Source organism: Palaemon carinicauda, chromosome 31 (genome assembly GCF_036898095.1).
Source record: "Palaemon carinicauda isolate YSFRI2023 chromosome 31, ASM3689809v2, whole genome shotgun sequence".
Taxonomy (NCBI): Eukaryota; Metazoa; Arthropoda; class Malacostraca; order Decapoda; family Palaemonidae; genus Palaemon; species Palaemon carinicauda.
The window spans coordinates 32,472,315-32,492,314 of record NC_090755.1 but is presented as its reverse complement, the minus strand read 5'-3'; the positions used below and the strand labels follow the sequence as shown (position 1 = coordinate 32,492,314).

Sequence of the window (20,000 nt, the reverse complement as noted above, 5' to 3'; positions counted from 1 at the left end):
CTCTCTCTCTCTCTCTCTCTCTCTCTCTCTCTCTCTCTCTCTCTCTCTCTCTCTCTCTCTCTCAATAATAATAGAAAAACATGTTTAGGCTTGCCATTGCTCTCTCTCTCTCTCTCTCTCTCTCTCTCTCTCTCTCTCTCTCTCTCTCTCTCTCTCTCTCTCTCTCTCTCTCAATAATAATAGAAAAACCTGTTTAGGCTTGCCATTGCTCTCTCTCTCTCTCTCTCTCTCTCTCTCTCTCTCTCTCTCTCTCTGTCAATGATAATAGAGAAACCTGTTTAGGCTTGCCATTGCATGTTTCATATTGTCATTTTACCCTCAATCGTTTGTATATAAGCTTGCTATCTCGTATGAATACAGTCAGTTAGATATCTCGTTTGAATACAGTCAGTTACGTTCCCTACGAATTGCCAACGCAAGAGCCAGTGTTTTACACAAGGTAAAGCAATCTAAAAGTAAGTAGTTATGTTCGCTCGTCTTTCCGTTAAGAGTAAGACCCTCATTATAGTCTGCCACATTTCACCACCCTATGGTCGGAGTTATATGGTCTAATACCTTGATATATTCTATGTGTAACCTTATTCGCCATTTATCTCTATAAATGCAAGCATATTGACTATGCCTTTCTTAGTCCCTTACATTACAATTAAACTTGATGTTGTGGGTACGAAAGTCTCGAATAAATAATAAGGATACTCCTATAATATAATTAATATATTTAACAGCGCCATTAAAAACCCAAACGAAAACTATGACATCACTCAACAAAATGATTACTTTTCTCAGCGTGACTTAGGACCGCAAAATTACCCACTAACAACTTAGCCCTCACGAGCCTAGCTTACCTTTACCAACGACCCCAAAGCCATTGGGACGGAGGATTTCGTTAGGAAGAGAATGAGTGGAGGGCGAGGCCAGCTCAGCTTTACGGCCAGACAGGTCGTAAGAAGACCGCCTGAAAAGAAAGAAAAAGTAAAATAATTAACTTGTTGATGAATACAAAGCCACAATTACATACATGTACACTGTTAATATTATACACACATGTATATATATATATATATATATATATATATATATATATATATATATATATATATATATGTACACACGCGCACACACATATATATATATACATATATATATATATATATATATATATATATGTATGTATATATATATATATATATATATATATATATATACATATATATATATATATATGTATGTATATATATATATATATATATATATATATATATATATATATATACATATATATATATATATAATATATATATATGTACACATATATATATATATATATATATATATATATATATATATATATATATATATATATATATCATACACTTTATATATAAATACATAGGCAAACATTGCTTCTACATCGTAACATTAACATATATAAGCAGAATATTGTCAAAACTACAAAGTAGGAGTACTGCTATACGTTTGCTCCATCAATGAACCCTATATTTCAACCACTGTGCAGTATCTCCACCTACCTAAAGACGCAATTAATAATTTTCTTATAAAAAAGGTAATGGCGGTTGTAAACAGATCAAAGACCACACATAACGAGAAATTCTCTATTTCAGTCAAGAAAACATACATGAACAAATGTCTACAAATATCAACCCATCAAAGAACAATTTAAGAGGGTAGGTGGTGAGGGGGGCAAGACCCATTGAAGGATTTATTGTAAATCATGCAAAAATACTCTCTTGAATATGTACACATACAGATTTTGATTTTGTTCAGACTAGTCACGTATAAAAACTTTGCAGTTCCCTCGACTTGAATGTATCAAATTCTCCTCTTTGGATGCAATTCTTACTCCACTTGAAGGGTTTACGAGTATTGATGAACAGAGACGGAAGAATGAACCATTTTCATGTTCATTCTTGAAAGGAAAGTTTCCTTAAAATCAATAAGCATATCGAAATAAAGAGCTGTAATTTCAAGCTTCGACGTACGCACTACTAGACCTGATTAAGCGTACATACTGTGTGTGCCCTTGGATTCCCTGCCATAGAAACAGGTTAAGATTAATGATGAGACATTACAAGTAAATGAGTATGGAGGGAAAGTCAACTTCAAAAGAACCTCTGGAATAAAACAAATTACTGATCTATATGGGTAAAGAAGAAGGGAAGTCTATTAGGTATTAGAAGAAGCAGGAAGACCATTTTACCATTTAAAATTTTTTGCATCTATTATATTATTATCATTATTGTCCAAAACAAAGCAGATTCATATAGAATCAGCGTAAAGAGTAATCCTTACACGATTACTAAATAGTAACATGCTACTGCAGAATACGAGAAGCTATGATGAGAAGACTTGTAACACAATGGGGATCAAAATGAATTTAGAGTAAACTATACCTCAAAAATGGACAATAAAGATATCGTCTGAAATAAGAGCCTAAAAGAACAGAAGGCAAATAATATTTGTAACCTGTTAGGGAATTGGAATAACAAAAAAGTTTAAAGGTGAACAATGACTAACAGGAAGGTAAAGAACAACAGGCAAAATCTTAACGCAATGACAATAGCAAAGCTTATCATGTAAACACGGCCTAACAAATAGGACTCAGAGCAGGTGACGTAAACAGTCAAGAGATTTTTTAACAAAGGCAAAGCCGATCTCAATGACTCGTAAGAAATTCAATTATAGAGGAGTCATAAAATGCCATACTGGAACAAACCACCTCTGACCCACTTGCTAAATATTTTTCTCTTTTTAATTAGTAGAAATATAAGAACAAACACTAGTAAAATTTACTTAAAATAAAACTGATACAGGGAAATATATGGCTAAACTAAACAAAACAGTGAAAAAATAACAATAAAGACAATATTACAAATATGAACATCACATATAGGGTTATGCATTGACGTCTAGATTCAAATCGATTAAATTTAAAAGCTACGACCACACGGCAACTTTACTGTCAGGTGTTGCAACTTTTGTCCCAGACAACAGAGTGATAACGTTAGCGATTCCAGTTCTCTTTAACATTATCTAATCAACTAGAGTAAAACCACATTTCTTTTACTTTTCTACTTTACGCAATCAATTTTAAGACCGTATAGCGTTCACCAGTCTGACAAGAGCGTGTTCAAACTGCGGAATAAGAAATAACCCCACCTTAAAACAATCGTCGGTTTAATGAGTGTTTATGTATGAGTACCCACAGTACTTACTCATTGTATGGTTGATGAAATGCTTGTAAAGGCATACAAGACAGGGACACACACAAACATACAATAATCACTATCAATCTTTGCACTCAGATCTCCCCAGACCACCATTCTGTATTATGATATAGTTAGTTCTAACAAGTTTCCCTTCATGTTAAGGCTCAACACTACTTAGTATTTTAAAAGTTTTATTCTGCTGTGTCCAGATTGTGGAGGGATCTTAATCAGGCAGTAGAATCGGTGGAATTTCAGAAATTCAAAATTTCAGCTTGAGTTTTCATGCTGAACAAGCAGACCCAAGTCTCTCTGGGTAATTTTCCTTGTTGAAGCCCTTGGGATTATAGCGTCTGCTTTTCCAACTAGGATTGTATCTTAGCTAATAATATAAAAATCATACCCTTTCCCTCTTTACAGTATACATTATAATACCCTTCATTAACACACTATTTTATATGAATAAAAATATTTTGTATAATTCCAATTAAAAAGAATATACGATACAGAAGCATGATCAGAGAAAGAGAAAGTTTGCCAATCATCAAACGTCAAGGCTCCATGTTACTCTAAACAATTGGTCGATAGATCATGTCGCGTGCTGACCACTGTCTGTCCATTACAGAAGAATGGAAGGAAGAAAAAATGATACATTCAAACTGCACCACTTTTGGCATTCGTTTACTTCATAGCAGATAGTGATAGGTCGATAAAATCTCACGACAATAACGTGTTTATATTACTATGTAACCGCAACAGTACAAATGTAAATTGCTAAAGCACACACACACACACACACACACACACACACACACACACACACACACACACATATATATATATATATATATATATATATATATATATATATATATATATACACTATATATATATATATATATATATATATATATATATATATATATATATATATATATATATATATATATATATATATATTGTATATATATATACATGCGGGTATGTGTGGATACATACCTATGTCAACTCTTCCAAAGAAGAAAAACGCGTAAAGTGGAAAACCATAAAAATACATGAATAGTGATGTCACTGATTAATTAAAGACAAAATTTAAATTCAAGCTTGAAACTAAGATTTAAATTAATGCTTTACGATGTATTAGCTCAAGGCTCTATTGACTTAAAAATGTCATTCCACCTGGCGTGCTAGAGTGTTTTCTTGAAAGTATTCTAGGGGCAAAAAGCAAGTTGACACCCTCACACAGACTTCCAACAAAATAAAATTTTCTCCTGTAGTGGAGTTGTAGTACCATGAGCTAAAGACTAATAAGATATAGCAGTTTTACTTGAAGTACTATTTTCTTATATATATATATATATATACATATATATATATATATATATATATATATATATATATATATATATATATATATATAAAACGCACATATATTATTATTATTATTAATATTATTATTATTATTATTATTATTATTATTATTATTATTATTATTATTATTATTATTATTATTATTAGCTAAGCTACAACCCTAGTTCGAAAAGCAGAATGCTATATGCCCAAAGGGCTCCAACAGGGAAAAATAGCCGAGTAAAGGAAATAAGGAAATAAATAAACTATATGAAAAGTAATAAACAATCAAAATAAAATATTTTAAGAACAGTAACAACATAAATCAGATATTTCATATATAAACTATAAATAGATATTTATGTCAGACTGTTCAACATAAAAACATTTGCTTCAAGTTTGAATTTTTGAAGTTCTACCGATTCAACTACCAGATTAGGAAGACCATTCCACAACTTGGCCACAGCTGGGATAAAACTTCTAGAATACTGTGTAGTATTGAGCCTAAAGATGGAGAAGGCCTGACTATTAGAATTAAATGCATGCCTAGTATTACGAACTGGATGGTACTGCCCGGGTAGGTCTGAATATAAAGGATGACCAGAATTATGAAAAATCGCATGAAACATGCATAGCGAACTAATTAAACGACTGCGCCAGAGATTAATATCGAGATCAGGAATAAGAAATTTAATAGGCCGTGAGTTTCTGTCCAACAAATTAAGATGAGAATCAGCAGCTGAACACCAGACAGGAGAACAATACTCGAAACAAGGTAGATTGAAAAAATCAAAACACTTCTTCAGAATAGATTGATCCCAGAAAATCTTAAAAGGCTTTCTTAATAAGCCATTTTTTTGTGCTATTGAAGAAAAAGACCTAATGTATTTCTAAAAAGAAAATTTGCTGCCGAGAATCAGACCTAAACTTTTAAAAGAGTCATACAAAGTTAGCGAAACATTATTAATGCTGAGATCTGGATGTTGAGGCGCCACTATCCTTGACCTACTTACAATCATACTTCGAGTTCTGTTAGGATTTAACTTCATACACCATAATTTGCACCATGCACTAATTTTAGCCAGATCTCTATCAAGGGATTCAGCAACCCCAGATCTACATTCAGGAGATTGAATTGATGCAAAGAGAGTAGCACCATCTGTATATGCAACGAGCTTGTTTTCTACGCCAAACCACCTGTCGTGTGTATATAGTATGAAAAGTAATGGGCCAAGAACACTACCCTAAGGAACACCAGATATCACATTCCGATACTCACTTTGGTCCCATCAACAATCCCTCTTTGCGACCTATTACTTAGAAATTAAATAATATTGCTAAGAAAAGACCCACCCAATTCAAACTATGGAAGTTTGAAAACAAGGGCCTCATGATTAACATGGTCAAAGGTAGCATTTAAATCAAGGCCAATCATACGAACTTCCGGACCACAATCAAGTGATTTCTGTACGACATTGGAGATTGTAAGAAGGGCATCACATGCTCCAAGGTCTTTACGAAAGCCAAATTGCAAACTGGGGAACAAACACACACACACATATATATATATACATATATATATATATCATAAACTATATATATTTTATATATGTATAATATACATATATACTTATATATATACATGTGTATATATAAATATATATATATATATATATATATATATATGCATATATATATATATATATATATATATATATATATGTATATATATATATATATATATATATGTATACTGTATATATATCATAAACTATATATATATTCTACACACATATATATATATATATATATATATATATATATATATATATATATATATATATATACAGTAGACCCCCGGGGTACAGCGTCCCCAGCTTACGTTTTTTTTCACGTTACGGTGTGGAATACGATCTTTTTTCGTCCCCTCGTTACGACATTTTTTCCCCACCTTACGGCATCGAATTCCAAAACTCAAGCTTGGCGTTTTTTACGCGTACGACTGTGCGAGTCCCTAGCTTACCACCACGCTCATACGTCACTACATACGTCATCAAGAAGCTGATCTGCTACTGGTCGGCGTCACGGCATCACTAAGATGCCGATATGCTATTGGCCGAAATCCCTCCCACAATGCCTGAGAGAGATGCTGCCTCTCTCTCTCTCTCTTTGTTATACACGCGCTCAGTTCAGAATCTCGTGTGCGTTTTGTAAAGACTTGATCTCGTGAGTGCTTGCGATATTGTATTTTTTGTGCATTTCAGTGCTTAATTATAACTTTAATTCGTTAGCCATGGGTCCCAAGATTGCTAGTGATGTTAAAGGGAGAAGTAAGAAGATGATTACTATGGAAACGAAGCTGGAGATCATAAAGAATATGAAGAGGCCATGCGCATCGTTACCCTCGCTAGTATGTATGGCCGTAACCAGTCTATGATTGGTACAATTATCAAGAATAAGAAGCCATTAAAGCAAGTAAGTCTTCTAAAGGCATGACTGTCCTTGCCAGTGGAAGGACCTCAATCAACGAAGAGATGGAGAGACTCCTTCTTCTATGGATTAAAGAGAAGGAAATCGCTGGTGATACACTCACGCAATCAATAATTTCGCACAAGGCGAGCGCCATCTTTGCCGATCTCATGGAAGCCCAGAGAGACGGCGGAGACGAAGGAACGTCGCAGCAAGCCCCCCAAGAGTTCAAGGCTTCTCATGGGTGGTTTGATTGCTTTAGGAAGAGGACTGGTATTCACTCAGTCGTCAGGCATGGAGAGGCGACCAGTTCTGACAAGAAAGCAGCAGAAGAATTCCTCAAGAAGTTTGAGAAAGTAATTTCCAGAGAAGGCTACATTCCTCAGCAAGTGTTTAACTGTGATGAAACTGGCCTTTTCTGGAAGAAAATGCCCCGCCGTACATATATCACAGCTGAAGAAAGGAAACTTCCTGGCCATAAACCAATGAAGGACAGACTTACCCACGCATTTTGTGCAAATGCCAGTGGGGACTTAAAAATTAAGCCCATACTGGTATACCACTCAGAGAATCCTCGTGCCTTCAAGGCACAAAATATCACGAAGGAGAGGCTCTCGGTATTATGGAAGTCTAATGCCAAGGCCTGATTCACGAGGACCATATTTATTGAGTGGGTAAACGTCTGCTTCGGTCCTGCTGTCAAGAACTTTTTAGAAGAGAACAATCTTCCTCTCAAATGTCTCCTGGTACTGGACAATGCCCCTGCTCACCCTCCTGGCCTCGAGGACATCATTCATCCTGACTTCTCCTTCACCAAGTTTCTCTATCTGCCACCGAACACCACCCTTCTCCTCCAGCCTATGGACCAGCAAGTGATTGCCAACTTTAAGAAGCTTTACACGAAGCATCTGTTCAAAAGATGCTTCAAAGTGACCGAAAGCACTCAACTCACCCTCCGTGAATTTTGGAAGGGGCATTTTGACATCATTCAATGCGTGAGGATGATCGACAAAGCTTGGAATGAGGTTTCAGGGTGCACCTTGAACTCCTCATGGAAGAAACTGTGGCCAGCTGTTGTGGCAGAACGAGACTTCGAAGGTTTCGATCCCTCAACCGAAGACGAGGCTGTTGATGATCCTGCCCCTGAGGGTGATGTTGAGGAAATAATTTCAATCGGGAGGTCCATGGGGCTTGTTGTCGATGAGGCTGACGTCCATAACCTTACCGAGGAGCACAGGGAGGAGCTTACGACTGAAGACTTGAAGGAGTTGGAGGCAATGCAGTTGACCATCATTCAAGAAGAGCACAGCTCTAGTGGTGGCGAGGACGGGGGGAGACTGAAGAAACGACATCGTCAGAAATAAGGGAAGCTATCGGTTGGTATGAAAACCTCACGAGTTTCATTGAAAAGAAACACCCAGAAAAACTTCACACAAGTCGTCTTATGGAGAGTGTTAATGACAAGTGTATGAGTCATTTTAGAAATATGTTGAGGAATCGTCAGAAACAGGCTTCTTTGGATAGTTATTTCTCCAAAAGAGATGTGTCAGAAAGCAAAGATGATAATAGTGATTCTATCAAAAAAGCTAAAAAAGAGTAAATTTTTTAAGTTCTAAAAAAAAAAAAATCATAAAAAAAGTTTCAAAAGACAAAAATAATAAAAAAAAGCATTTTTGATTTTAAGTGTTAAATAGTAAGAATAAATTTATTATTAAGTGTACATAACATAATTAGCATTGATACGTTTTTCTATCTACCGTCTACTCCCCCCTCTGCCTCCACCCACTACCAGGTCAAGTCACGTCCCTCCAAAGGTAAATAAAATTTAATTTTTCATTTACAGTACTGTACAGTATATAATTTTGGAAGAACCAGGCCTACATGGCTGAGGACTATGATATATATATATATATATATATATATAAATATATATATATATATATATATATATATATATATATATATATATATATATATATATATATATATATACATATAAGAGAGAGAGAGAGAGAGAGAGAGAGAGAGAGAGAGAGAGAGAGAGAGAGAGAGAGAGAGAGAGAGAGAGAGAGAGTGTTACTTTCCATGTATATTCCGCCAAAAGAATGTGAAGTCACCGGTTGAATAAATAACGTCAAGGGTTATTTTTCAGTTGCATGTTAGAGCGAGGCCCCAGTTAACAGTTAAAAAGCAATTTCGAATTCCATCAGTAGAGTAACCTAATACCTTGAAATTTATTCAAGAAAAAGGGTGCTTGCTGACATGTAATCTTGAAGAATGTACTCCATTTACTCTTACAGACTTTACTTGCATTACCACTCAACATTAAGATTCAATTTTTATACATTTAAACAAAACAATGATGCTAAATATCAACAAGTTGTAAACATTCGAAATGTTTTACATTTTCTACGAAACCAATAACTGGGTCACTTGTTTTAAATGGATTGCCTGCAATTTCAACAGGTTATTTTGCATGAGGATCTACATTGCATATTTATGAAACAGCTCAATAAGTTACCCAGAAGGTTTTATCCTTTTACAGTAAGATTACCAGCGACATTTACATAAGATTGGCAACGGCTGTTGTTGCCAAGGTTATAACCAATAGCCCCACAAAAGAACTTTCCAGATATCAAACCTGATATCCAAGGGTGATCACACACGGCTTTTACCTTGATCATCCAATATTATATTTTCCTTGTACTTATTGAATAATATCTTGTATTGAGGATCCTGTTTATTATTTGTCATACATGTATTATTATTATTATTATTATTATTATTATTATTATTATTATTATTATTATTATTATTATTATTATTATTATTATAAGCTAAGCTACAACCTTAGCTGAAAAAGGAGAATGCTATAAGCCCAAGGGCTCCTACACGGAAAAATAACCCAGTGAGGATAATAAATAAACTGCAAGAGAAGTAATCAACGATCAAAATACAATATTTTAAGAAAAATAACAACATAAAATTAGATCTTTCACATACAAACTATAAAAAGTTAAAAAAAAAAAAAGAGGAAGAGAAACAAGATAGAATAGCTTGCCCGAGCGTACCCTCAAGCAAGGGAACCCTCGGTTTACATGGATCCTATTTCCAAAGATGTCGATCACGTGTTGAGGTTAACTGGTCCTCAAAATCCCAAGAATGTGAGCGACCACACCATAGACGAAATCACGAAAGCAAAATTGAATTTGTTTTGGTTATAGCCTCATTATGAATATAATCCGAAATCATATGGAATAAACGAAATAAGGTACCCTATGCAAAGGCATAGGGTAAAATTTAAGAACTTGGGTCATATGTCCCGGCGCTGGGGTTTGGAAGACTATTCAGCATCCAGGAGTGATTGGGGGAAACCCTCGTAATTAAATTATGAAGTAAAAATTAAAAGAGGTTGGACAGCAAGATGGAAGATAACAAGCGGGAAAGGAGGAACTAAAGTGTGAAGGTTTAAACGAGTCAAGTTAAGGGTCGAACAAAAACAGCAAAAACCCTTAAGAACTGTCTACGGGGGCTACTACAGTACACCGCGTAAGGTGCATTGGTACTTACCCCCTACAAAGATGTATTTTCAAAGAAGATACTCGTGTAGATAAATAGAAACATTAAATCTAGTAGAAAAAAAAATGTTAAAGTTCATAGGAATTGGGAGGTATTATAAATACTAATAATTAAACAAAAAAATAAATGTACACACAGAGCTTTGAGAAAGCATTAAAATACCTCTATTTTATGACCATTGATATAAGAAAACAGCATGAAAACTATTTCAAAACTTTATGGCAGAGAAAGACGCCCGGTGTCAGCACTGTGACATCGTAATGCTCCTATCAATGAGCCCTTCCTTAAAATAACAAGCAGAGCACACCATTGTGCGAATTCCAACCCAAACATTTAATACTCTGACAGAATATTGATTTTCTATTAGGAAATATACATTTACAATTCTTACAATTTATAATATATATATACATAACAACCATTTACGAACTACAGTTACGTTGACGTTCCTATGAATGTTTATTTCAGCTGCAAATTTTCTTGTTGTTACTTAAAATAAGCTTCTCGTTGATGTGAGAGTAATATCAAAGAAAATAAAAAGGACAACGAGAGATTGACTTTATCTATCAAAATCTCAACAACGCACTAGCTAGGTTTAATGGCGAAATCCCAGGGAGAACAAATTAATTCTACGCGTTGCGTTAAATTCCAAGTAGTCCGGCCAGTCAAACAAACCAAACTTAATCAAAAGCCACAATCCTCTTGGAGAGGGTAAAAGTGACAGCAAACCTTCAATAAAAACTATGTTAGTACCGACGTTAAAAGTGTTTCTAAATAAAACCATATATTTGCGCAACAAGCAATGGGTCCCACTGAAGCCCCAAATCAATTGGCGTGAGAGAACTAATGAAATATGAAAACATTCGATGACTTTCTTCCTTCACTAGGTTTTAGATCTCATAATTCTTCCTTCGTTAGATTATCTGGCCTCTTGTCATCTACTGCCGCTTGCACGACACTTATGGAATGTTGCAACTGTCAATAACTTTAACTCTATCAAAGCGTTAGACGTGGGTGGGGTGGCGGGGAAATTAATCCCCGTATATCCAGATTCGCAGAAATGTAAGAACATGCTTTGTGCCATACGAAATTAAACTTAAAGATGAAGAAGTCCCGTAACAAATGATATAAAATGTTGTGAGAAAGTAATTCAAATGGGAAAATTGGTAGACAATCAAAGGAACTGGAGGCGACATTCATTCAACTGAGGAACTATGGAAATACAATACATGAAGGAAGAAAGAACCGACGCATAGGTAAAGTTCCCTATCGGTTCTTTGGGGAACTTAACCTTCAACCAGTCAATCAATTTCCAAGATTAGAATCAATGACATATATATACTCTCGCCAAATCAATAGCTCTTCGATAGTGATAACATCAGCAAATGGACATATAGCAACATGATAAAGATATGCTAAGATTATATACAAACAACACTTGTTCAGGATGCCTTGCGTATACTAAAACCACTAAAGGAAATATGTCCTAGTTTTGGTAAGACTATAGTTCTCTCTCTCTCTCTCTCTCTCTCTCTCTCTCTCTCTCTCTCTCTCTCTCTCTCTCTCTCTCTCTCTCGTCAACTAGGGCACATTGAATAACTTTTGTCTTTGAGACTGGAAAAATATAGCCTACTGGAAACGTCCCTGCCTCGTGATCTGTTGGACAGGAGATCGAGATCCTCCCAAGTTCGATAGTTTCTAGTTGTCTATAACATCGTCATCCTTGTAAGCTAGGGATAGGAGGTTTGGGGAAGCTTATAGGTCAATAAGATGAGTCATTCACATCCATTGTCTGGTCCTCCCTGGTCCTAACTTGATGGAAAGGGGGTTTAGGCACTGATCATATGCGTATATGGTCAGTCTCTAGGTCATTGTTATTGCCCTTTACCACTGTCGTTCAGGAGAGATCTTAAAACCCTTAAGCAAGAGAAAACTGAGATCAATGAGCGATCAAGATACAAATTTACTTTAAATGCCAACTCATATTTAACTGGCACATGACTTAGAGAGAGAGGCAAGTTCGATCCCAAGAATTCGGAAATAATATCCAAAGCTATTTCTGCCTATCATTAAACTGTACCATTTGTCTAATAAGTAATACGTTGAATGTTTTGAGGGTATGCAAACTACTTTGTTCCACGAGGCAATCTCACTTTTTCAAAGTATAAAATATGGCTTATAAAGTAGGATGAAACAATGAGTGTCACTGACACGAGAATACATTGGAGGAATACTAACAGCTGAAAATGAAGTGTGAAGGGCAATGTGGAAAACACGGTGAGTGAGAGACTCACTTTTGAAGGAGAAGGAAGATTTATGAGCTCTAGATGCCTCAAATGATAAATACTTTGATTTCACAATAGAAAAACTTGGTCACACGACAGATGCCGTGATCAATGAAGAAGTATTACAACATCTTAAAATATCAATGGATAAAACACGTTGACGTTCAACAGTGCCAAGACGTTATGGGGAAGTGGAGAGAACAGAAATGGTTTAGAAAGATTCTATTATTGAAAATAGGAGCTGTAGAGAGTATTAGCTTAAAGGGGATAAAACATAAGGACAGACAAATGAAAGCTAAGTGGGTGACAAGCTAATGGAAAAGTTTTAAATGATATAACTGAATAAGGCTAGGTGGAATCAAATCTATGATATAACAGTCGAAAGTAGACTCTTATCAAATTATTTCCTTCCCATCCAAAACAAAAATATAAAGAAGTTTACATATACAACTGGAATCATACTGCAAAAGAAATCGTAATATACTGGAATGTCCTACCAATCCTTAGCTTACCATTCCACCATTACCATTCACAATGAGTCAGGGCGCCAATAAAATCCTACAGTATATATTTATGTACAGCATAATGGAAAAATATATATGGAGTAAGCACTAAATTTCTCACTACTCTTTCTACATATTTATGTATTTCTTTAAGGAGTCATTGAGCCTGAAGTTATTTATTTTCGGTACACACTGAAGTACGTTCTATCCAAAGAGGAAATATGTTTGCCTATGCAACATATTTTCAAGGGAAAGAGTAGTATTATCATGACTATTACAGATATGCTTGCTAATGTTCATGAATACTTCATATTGCTGCTTGCGTTTTCCGAATTCTTCATTCGAATGAAGAGATGAATATTAACTAATACTAAATGTAACAATCAAACTATGAAAGACAAGAATAATTTACAAATTCAATTTTAGTTTACACATGGAGCTGTTAGTTGAACTGCTGAGAACTAGCAATGTAGCACATACTGCTTGAAAATTAACTATTTAAACAGGTTATTTGCCTTGTTCCAATAATAATGATGGCACCATTTTCATAGTTTTCCCTTTTATTTTGATTCTTAACGTTGAAGGTTCAGTTTTTTCGTCACACTTTATTATGCATATAAATACAATGTTCTACTCCATATTTTTAACAAATCAGAGTTTAATAAAGTATCCATCTATCTATAATTTATATAATGGAAACCTCAAACGGCATGTCAATAAAAATAAAAAAACACTATGGACAAAATGCATCAGTCTGTGGGTGGCAGAGTGAATCATATAATAAAAGTAAGTGTCATAGTTTTTAAAAGTTTCATGGATTGAGTAACCATAAAAACTTGTTTACAACCATAGTTCGACATCACGCCAAAGGAATATTTCTCAGGGACGAAATTTCTTTCTGAAAACTCAACTTCAGCAGTACATACAAACTGCTACACAGACCACCCGAGATTCTCAGCGTCATTTATTGCATATAATAACATTCAAATTAATGTTTCAGATGAGCACATTCAATACAAACAATCAGAATCAAACCAGCCTTTGACCAGTAAACTTAAAATCAAGCTTCTTTGGAATTTTTCAGTAAGTTTCTTTTTAATTAACAATTTCAGCAAGTTTCTTTTTAATTAATTGTTAATTCTGTCAATGACGATTTTTTTTTTACACTTACTGCGGAATTTTCCCATAAATTGATTATTTTTTTCAAATGTTCTGCTACTTCTCTTTCTAAAGTGAATTATTTATCGTTCAACAGCTCTTTACCTACATTTCTGTTCCACAGGTACTTGAACCTTTGTAAAAAAAATAAATCTCGACTTTCCTCTCTCTCTCTTTCTCTTTCTCTAGTGCTGGCGGATAAATCTATTTCATCCTCGATTTTGAAAGACTCCCAGCACTTCATCGTGCAATCGGGGCTGACTTTCAATTAAGTAGTTATCCATGAAAAAAATACTTTTCCAATCTATTAATCTTATACACGCATTTCAATTGCTGTTCATGGCCGCACATGGAAACACAACATATATTTATATAAACACAAAAATATACATTCCTAAGCTGTTATTGAGCATAATATATTACAACATTGATATACACATGCAATTTTACTAGTAAATAATGCGTCACTTGTTTGGTTCTCAATATTTCATAAAAAAAAAAAATTCTAAGTAAACTTTTCCAGAGATATTAGTCTTCCTTATTTGTCAAATCGACGCCATACGAAAAGGGGAAAAATACACTTAAAAACTTAACTATCTCATCTACATTAAAGGTACCATTTAACAAGTCGTGACCTCAGTAGATCCTAAATGACCTCTATTTACCTTCTGTAGACATGCAGAGTTGGAGCCACGGCATTTCTTTTTCTACAGCACCAAAATAATCCTCTCATATGGCAAAGAAATATCATGTTTCACCTTCTCGATGCTTCGAGATCATTTTGAATTCATTTCGCTTTCTATACACTGACTTCATATTCGCTTGTTCATTAAAGGTACCAGTTAACAAGTCGTGACCTCAGTAGATTCTAAATGACCTCTATTTACCTTCTGTAGACATGCAGAGTTGGGGCCACGGCATTTCTTTTTCTACAGCACCAAAATAATCCTCTCATATGGCAAAGAAATATCATGTTTCACCTTCTCGATGCTTCGAGATCATTTTGAATTCATTTCGCTTTCTATACACTGACTTCATATTCGCTTGTTCATTAAAGGTACCAGTTAACAAGTCGTGACCTCAGTAGATTCTAAATGACCTCTATTTACCTTCTGTAGACATGCAGAGTTGGGGCCACGGCATTTCTTTTTCTACAGCACCAAAATAATCCTCTCATATGGCAAAGAAATATCATGTTTCACCTTCTCGATGCTTCGAGATCATTTTGAATTCATTTCGCTTTCTATACACTGACTTCATATTCGCTTGTTCATAATCACATAGTACAAATCGATATAGCACGGAATGAAAATAGTGAACCTGTTTGCACAAAAAAATAAGAACGTTATAGCCAAATTGTAAAGTCATTTTGGTACTTCTAAACATAATTATTCAGTAAATTAGATCAACTTAGACTTTCAGATATCACCTTTCAAGACCAATATTCAACATAGTATTATTTGACATAAAAAAAGAGCTCACAGAGCATACTATAATCACTACGCTGTCAATAGACATTTGAGAAACTGATGATTTCCCATACCCATTTTCATTATCTAAAAACAGTGGGATAAAATAGGCCCCTCACACCAGACACGACGCAAAAGCACTAAACAAAAGTTTCCTTTTCCGAGATACATTTTGGGACAATATCCTCATAATGATGATAATCAGGAAAAGGGGAAGAACGAGGAAGTGCCGGTGGCGTAATTACTCTCCCTCTCTCTCTATTTCCTTTTGCCCCACCATCCCCAACCCCCTCCATTCACATAGATGGAGAGATAAAATTATTTGAATCGATATTTCGGGGAGGACTTATCCTGTACTGTATGTATGTCTGACGGAGTAGACCAGCTCTCTCTCTCTCTCTCTCTCTCTCTCTCTCTCTCTCTCTTGCATCAAAACTTTCATCAACTTTATCAAAACCTTCCTATATCACTGCATTAGTATGTATATATGTCTGTTAAAAAAACATTAACATCCCGCATACAGTATGTTACAAAGTCAGGCGATCAACTCTACATGTCACAAACCTTTGTTACATGTGTACATATTTCATGAATACGGATATACACATATGTTAAACATGTCCATAAACTAAATGTAAATCAAAAGTCAACAGATGAGCAGTAAATAATACAAATTAAAATATCCTAAAAATTAAACCCAGATACAAATACACACAAATATTTCCTACACGCATTCCGTAGAGAAACTTGTACACTACCCAGGGACACGTATTTACAAAATGCCAATGCACAAAAATAAGAAGCATTGGTAAACCCCGGGCAAATGGTCAAAGACGGGTTTTGGTGACCTGGTGGTAGCGTCCTCGCCTGGTATTTGTCAGACTAGGGTTCGAGTCCCGCTCAAACTCGTTAATTCCTTTGGTCACTGCAACCTCACCATCCTTGTAAGCTAAGGATGGGTGGTTTGGGGGAGCTAAAACGTCTATCTGCTGAGTCATCAGCAGCAATTGCCTAGCCCGTCGTGGTCCTAACTTGGGTGGAGAGGGGGCTTGGGTGCTGATCATATGTAATATGGTCAGTCTGTAGGGCACTGTCCTGCTTGATAGGGCAATGTCACTGTCTCTTGCCTCTGCCATACATGAGCGGCCTTTAAACCTTTGAAGAGACTAATCACGCGACTCTTATAATACCTGGATATACAGGAGAGTGAACCTTAGGTATAAACGCAGGAAGTTGAAGACCCTTATTTGTTCGCAATACACGTAAAACTCAATTAATAAAACACGAGGTCAAATGCAACACTGTTATTGCGATACCACACAACAGAAACGATAGCCAACGTTCTGCATTTTGGTGAGGACATTAAGGGATTTTGTGGTAATGCCTGACGTCATTCATTATAATCAAACTAGTGTACGCGACCTGTCAAAAGTGACTGCTAAATATTCACAAAGATAGGCACAACACGCAACTTCCCCTCACCAGGGTATGACTACTTCCCCTCCCCCCACCCCAGGGACAGGGAGAGCTGAGCGTGACCGAATATATATATATATATATATATATATATATATATATATATATATATGCATATATATATATATATATATATATATATATAAGTATACTGTATACAGTCAGAAATTTGCTCTATTATATAGGAGAGATATCTGAAAATAGATGCATGACCTTTTTATAATGAGCATTGTGGCCAGATATCCATTATCATTTCATTATTATCATCATCATTGCTATTATTGTACTCATAACGATAACACCGATGTTAGTCCCACAAAATCTAAACACAGGCCATTGTGTACCGTCTCGAAATTCGGATCAAGGTAGCTTTAAAGACTGCATACTTCATAAAGACCAGCAGTGTGAGAGGCTAACTCCGTCCCCGGATTAAACGAAAATAGTACAGTATAACCGTGGAGTTTTGTAACCAATTGAATATCGATTTTACGCATTATAAAAATACAATAGTGATAACAAATATAAATATATACATAAGCAAGAAGGAAAAAAGCCAAGAATATCAACGTCAAATGTTAAAATATAAACCATGTGATCATAATGAGAAAATACCTCAGAATTAGTTAAACTTAATCAAGTGTCATAACCACTAAAATATACAAAACAAATTTCACAGTAATAAAATTCATGCTGTCATAATAATTCTAATAATAATAATCATAGTAATTTTATATATAATAAATTTAATAACAATAAAAATCATTTTATTTTGAATATACTAAAAGAAAAACATTGTAAACAACTATACCATTTCAATGGAAAACTCGGATTCATCATTCAAAGTTGGCTGTAAGGATTTATTCAGGATATTTCAAGCAATTCGAGATCCAGATTGATAATTTCACCTACAATCAATAGAAACTCCTGTAAGTTCACTTGTTTATTACTGAAGTTGACGGTGTGTTCCCTTATGGATAGGCCCTTGGCTCTAGCTAACTCTTATTCTGCTCTAACTTCTCTACACATATTCAACTTCTCTAACAGTGAAGGACCTGTTGCTCGATCCTAAACAGAAGTTACTACAAAATGATCCTATAAGCATATAAACTGTCTTGTCTTTGTGATGGATAAAGTTTATTTTTCCGAAAATTATCATAGAAAATATTCTGTACATTTAAATGAGGGAAATTCTGGTGTATCATTTTATGAAATTACGTATTTATTTCCTTCCACAACTTCTCTCCTTGATAAGGTAATTTTAGATATACGGTTTTTTTTTTCTACCGCGCTTGTAATAGGCTTACTTATAAAGATGTTCAAGAATTTCTTTGTTCAAAAAACATTCTTACTGGGAATCCATTATCCAAGAAAATGTTCCTAAAAACTCTATTTCTATATCGAAGTAACCCTAAATTCTTGAAATCCTCCATACTCTGTGCAAGTTGAAAATGCGTTCAGTTTAAAACGGTAAATTATAAAACCAGACAAAGTTATGCCTACTTCGGTGCCCTTTTCTATACAATTTAGTAATAATAGTATTATTTTCGCTTTCAAGTATTTTGTTTAGGAATGGCAAAATGGGGTTTTTTATTTTCCTTCTCTCTCGTAAACTTTATTTTAGCGTTCTGAAAATTTAGATAACCATAAAAGTATTCAGCATTATTATTATTATTATTTTTTTTTCAAATATGACGTATGTGTCGTCCAAATAATGTCTGTAGAATATAGGCTCCTCCAGTCATCCGTAAGAAAATGCTCCGAGAACATTAGTAAGAAAGAGATAAAATCGTAACAGCTTCATTATGTTTAGAGAAAATTATCAATTTGAAATTAGAATTTAATAAAGTCTCATTATTTAATCCTTAAAGCCAATTTCAAATAACTAACCTTCGAGTTTTAAATTGAAATCATTCTAGTTGTTTACAATGCTTTTTATAAATTCAATAAATTGGAACTTACAAATTGAGTTATAGTATTGATATTGCGATATTTGTGTGTTTTTATGCTTCCAGCATTGATTAACCGTAACTAATTCTGGGGGTTTGTCCTTATGATGATCACAGGATTTATATATTGACTTTCAATTATATAAATCTCCGATTCTTACTCCTTGTTTTTATACATATTCATAATTATTATGAAAATTCATATACTTGATATGAAATTAAAGACAACAACCAGTATAATGGCAAAAGCACTTATCCATCGATTATGAATATAAAGTCATTAATAACGGTACGATAACAGTTGAATATTTGATATTATTCTAAAATATTTTGCGATTATGAAATAAAATAAAATGGAACATCAGGTGGGATATTTTACTGAAAATAAAAAAAGAAGGTTGATAAAATTGCAGTTTTATTTTGTATAACTCTGAGATCTTATCACTAAGTTATATTCTTTTTCTTTTTATGGATGCGAGTGTCTGTAGGCCCTTTTTAATTCCTATGTACCTGTAATATAATTTCGTATAGACTCAATAAC

General features: G+C 34.5%; 1 protein-coding gene across 3 annotated transcripts in view; it reads right to left on the bottom strand.

Annotated features, from left to right (window-relative positions):
• LOC137624386 (TOG array regulator of axonemal microtubules protein 1) overlaps nt 1–20,000 on the bottom strand; it is a 674,340-nt gene that overhangs the window by 159,036 nt on the left and 495,304 nt on the right. For all 3 annotated transcript variants that reach the window (XM_068355115.1, XM_068355116.1, XM_068355117.1), the window contains one exon: nt 846–955. In XM_068355115.1, coding sequence (XP_068211216.1) covers nt 846–955 — 110 coding nt within the window. The remainder of the gene's footprint in view (nt 1–845; nt 956–20,000) is intronic.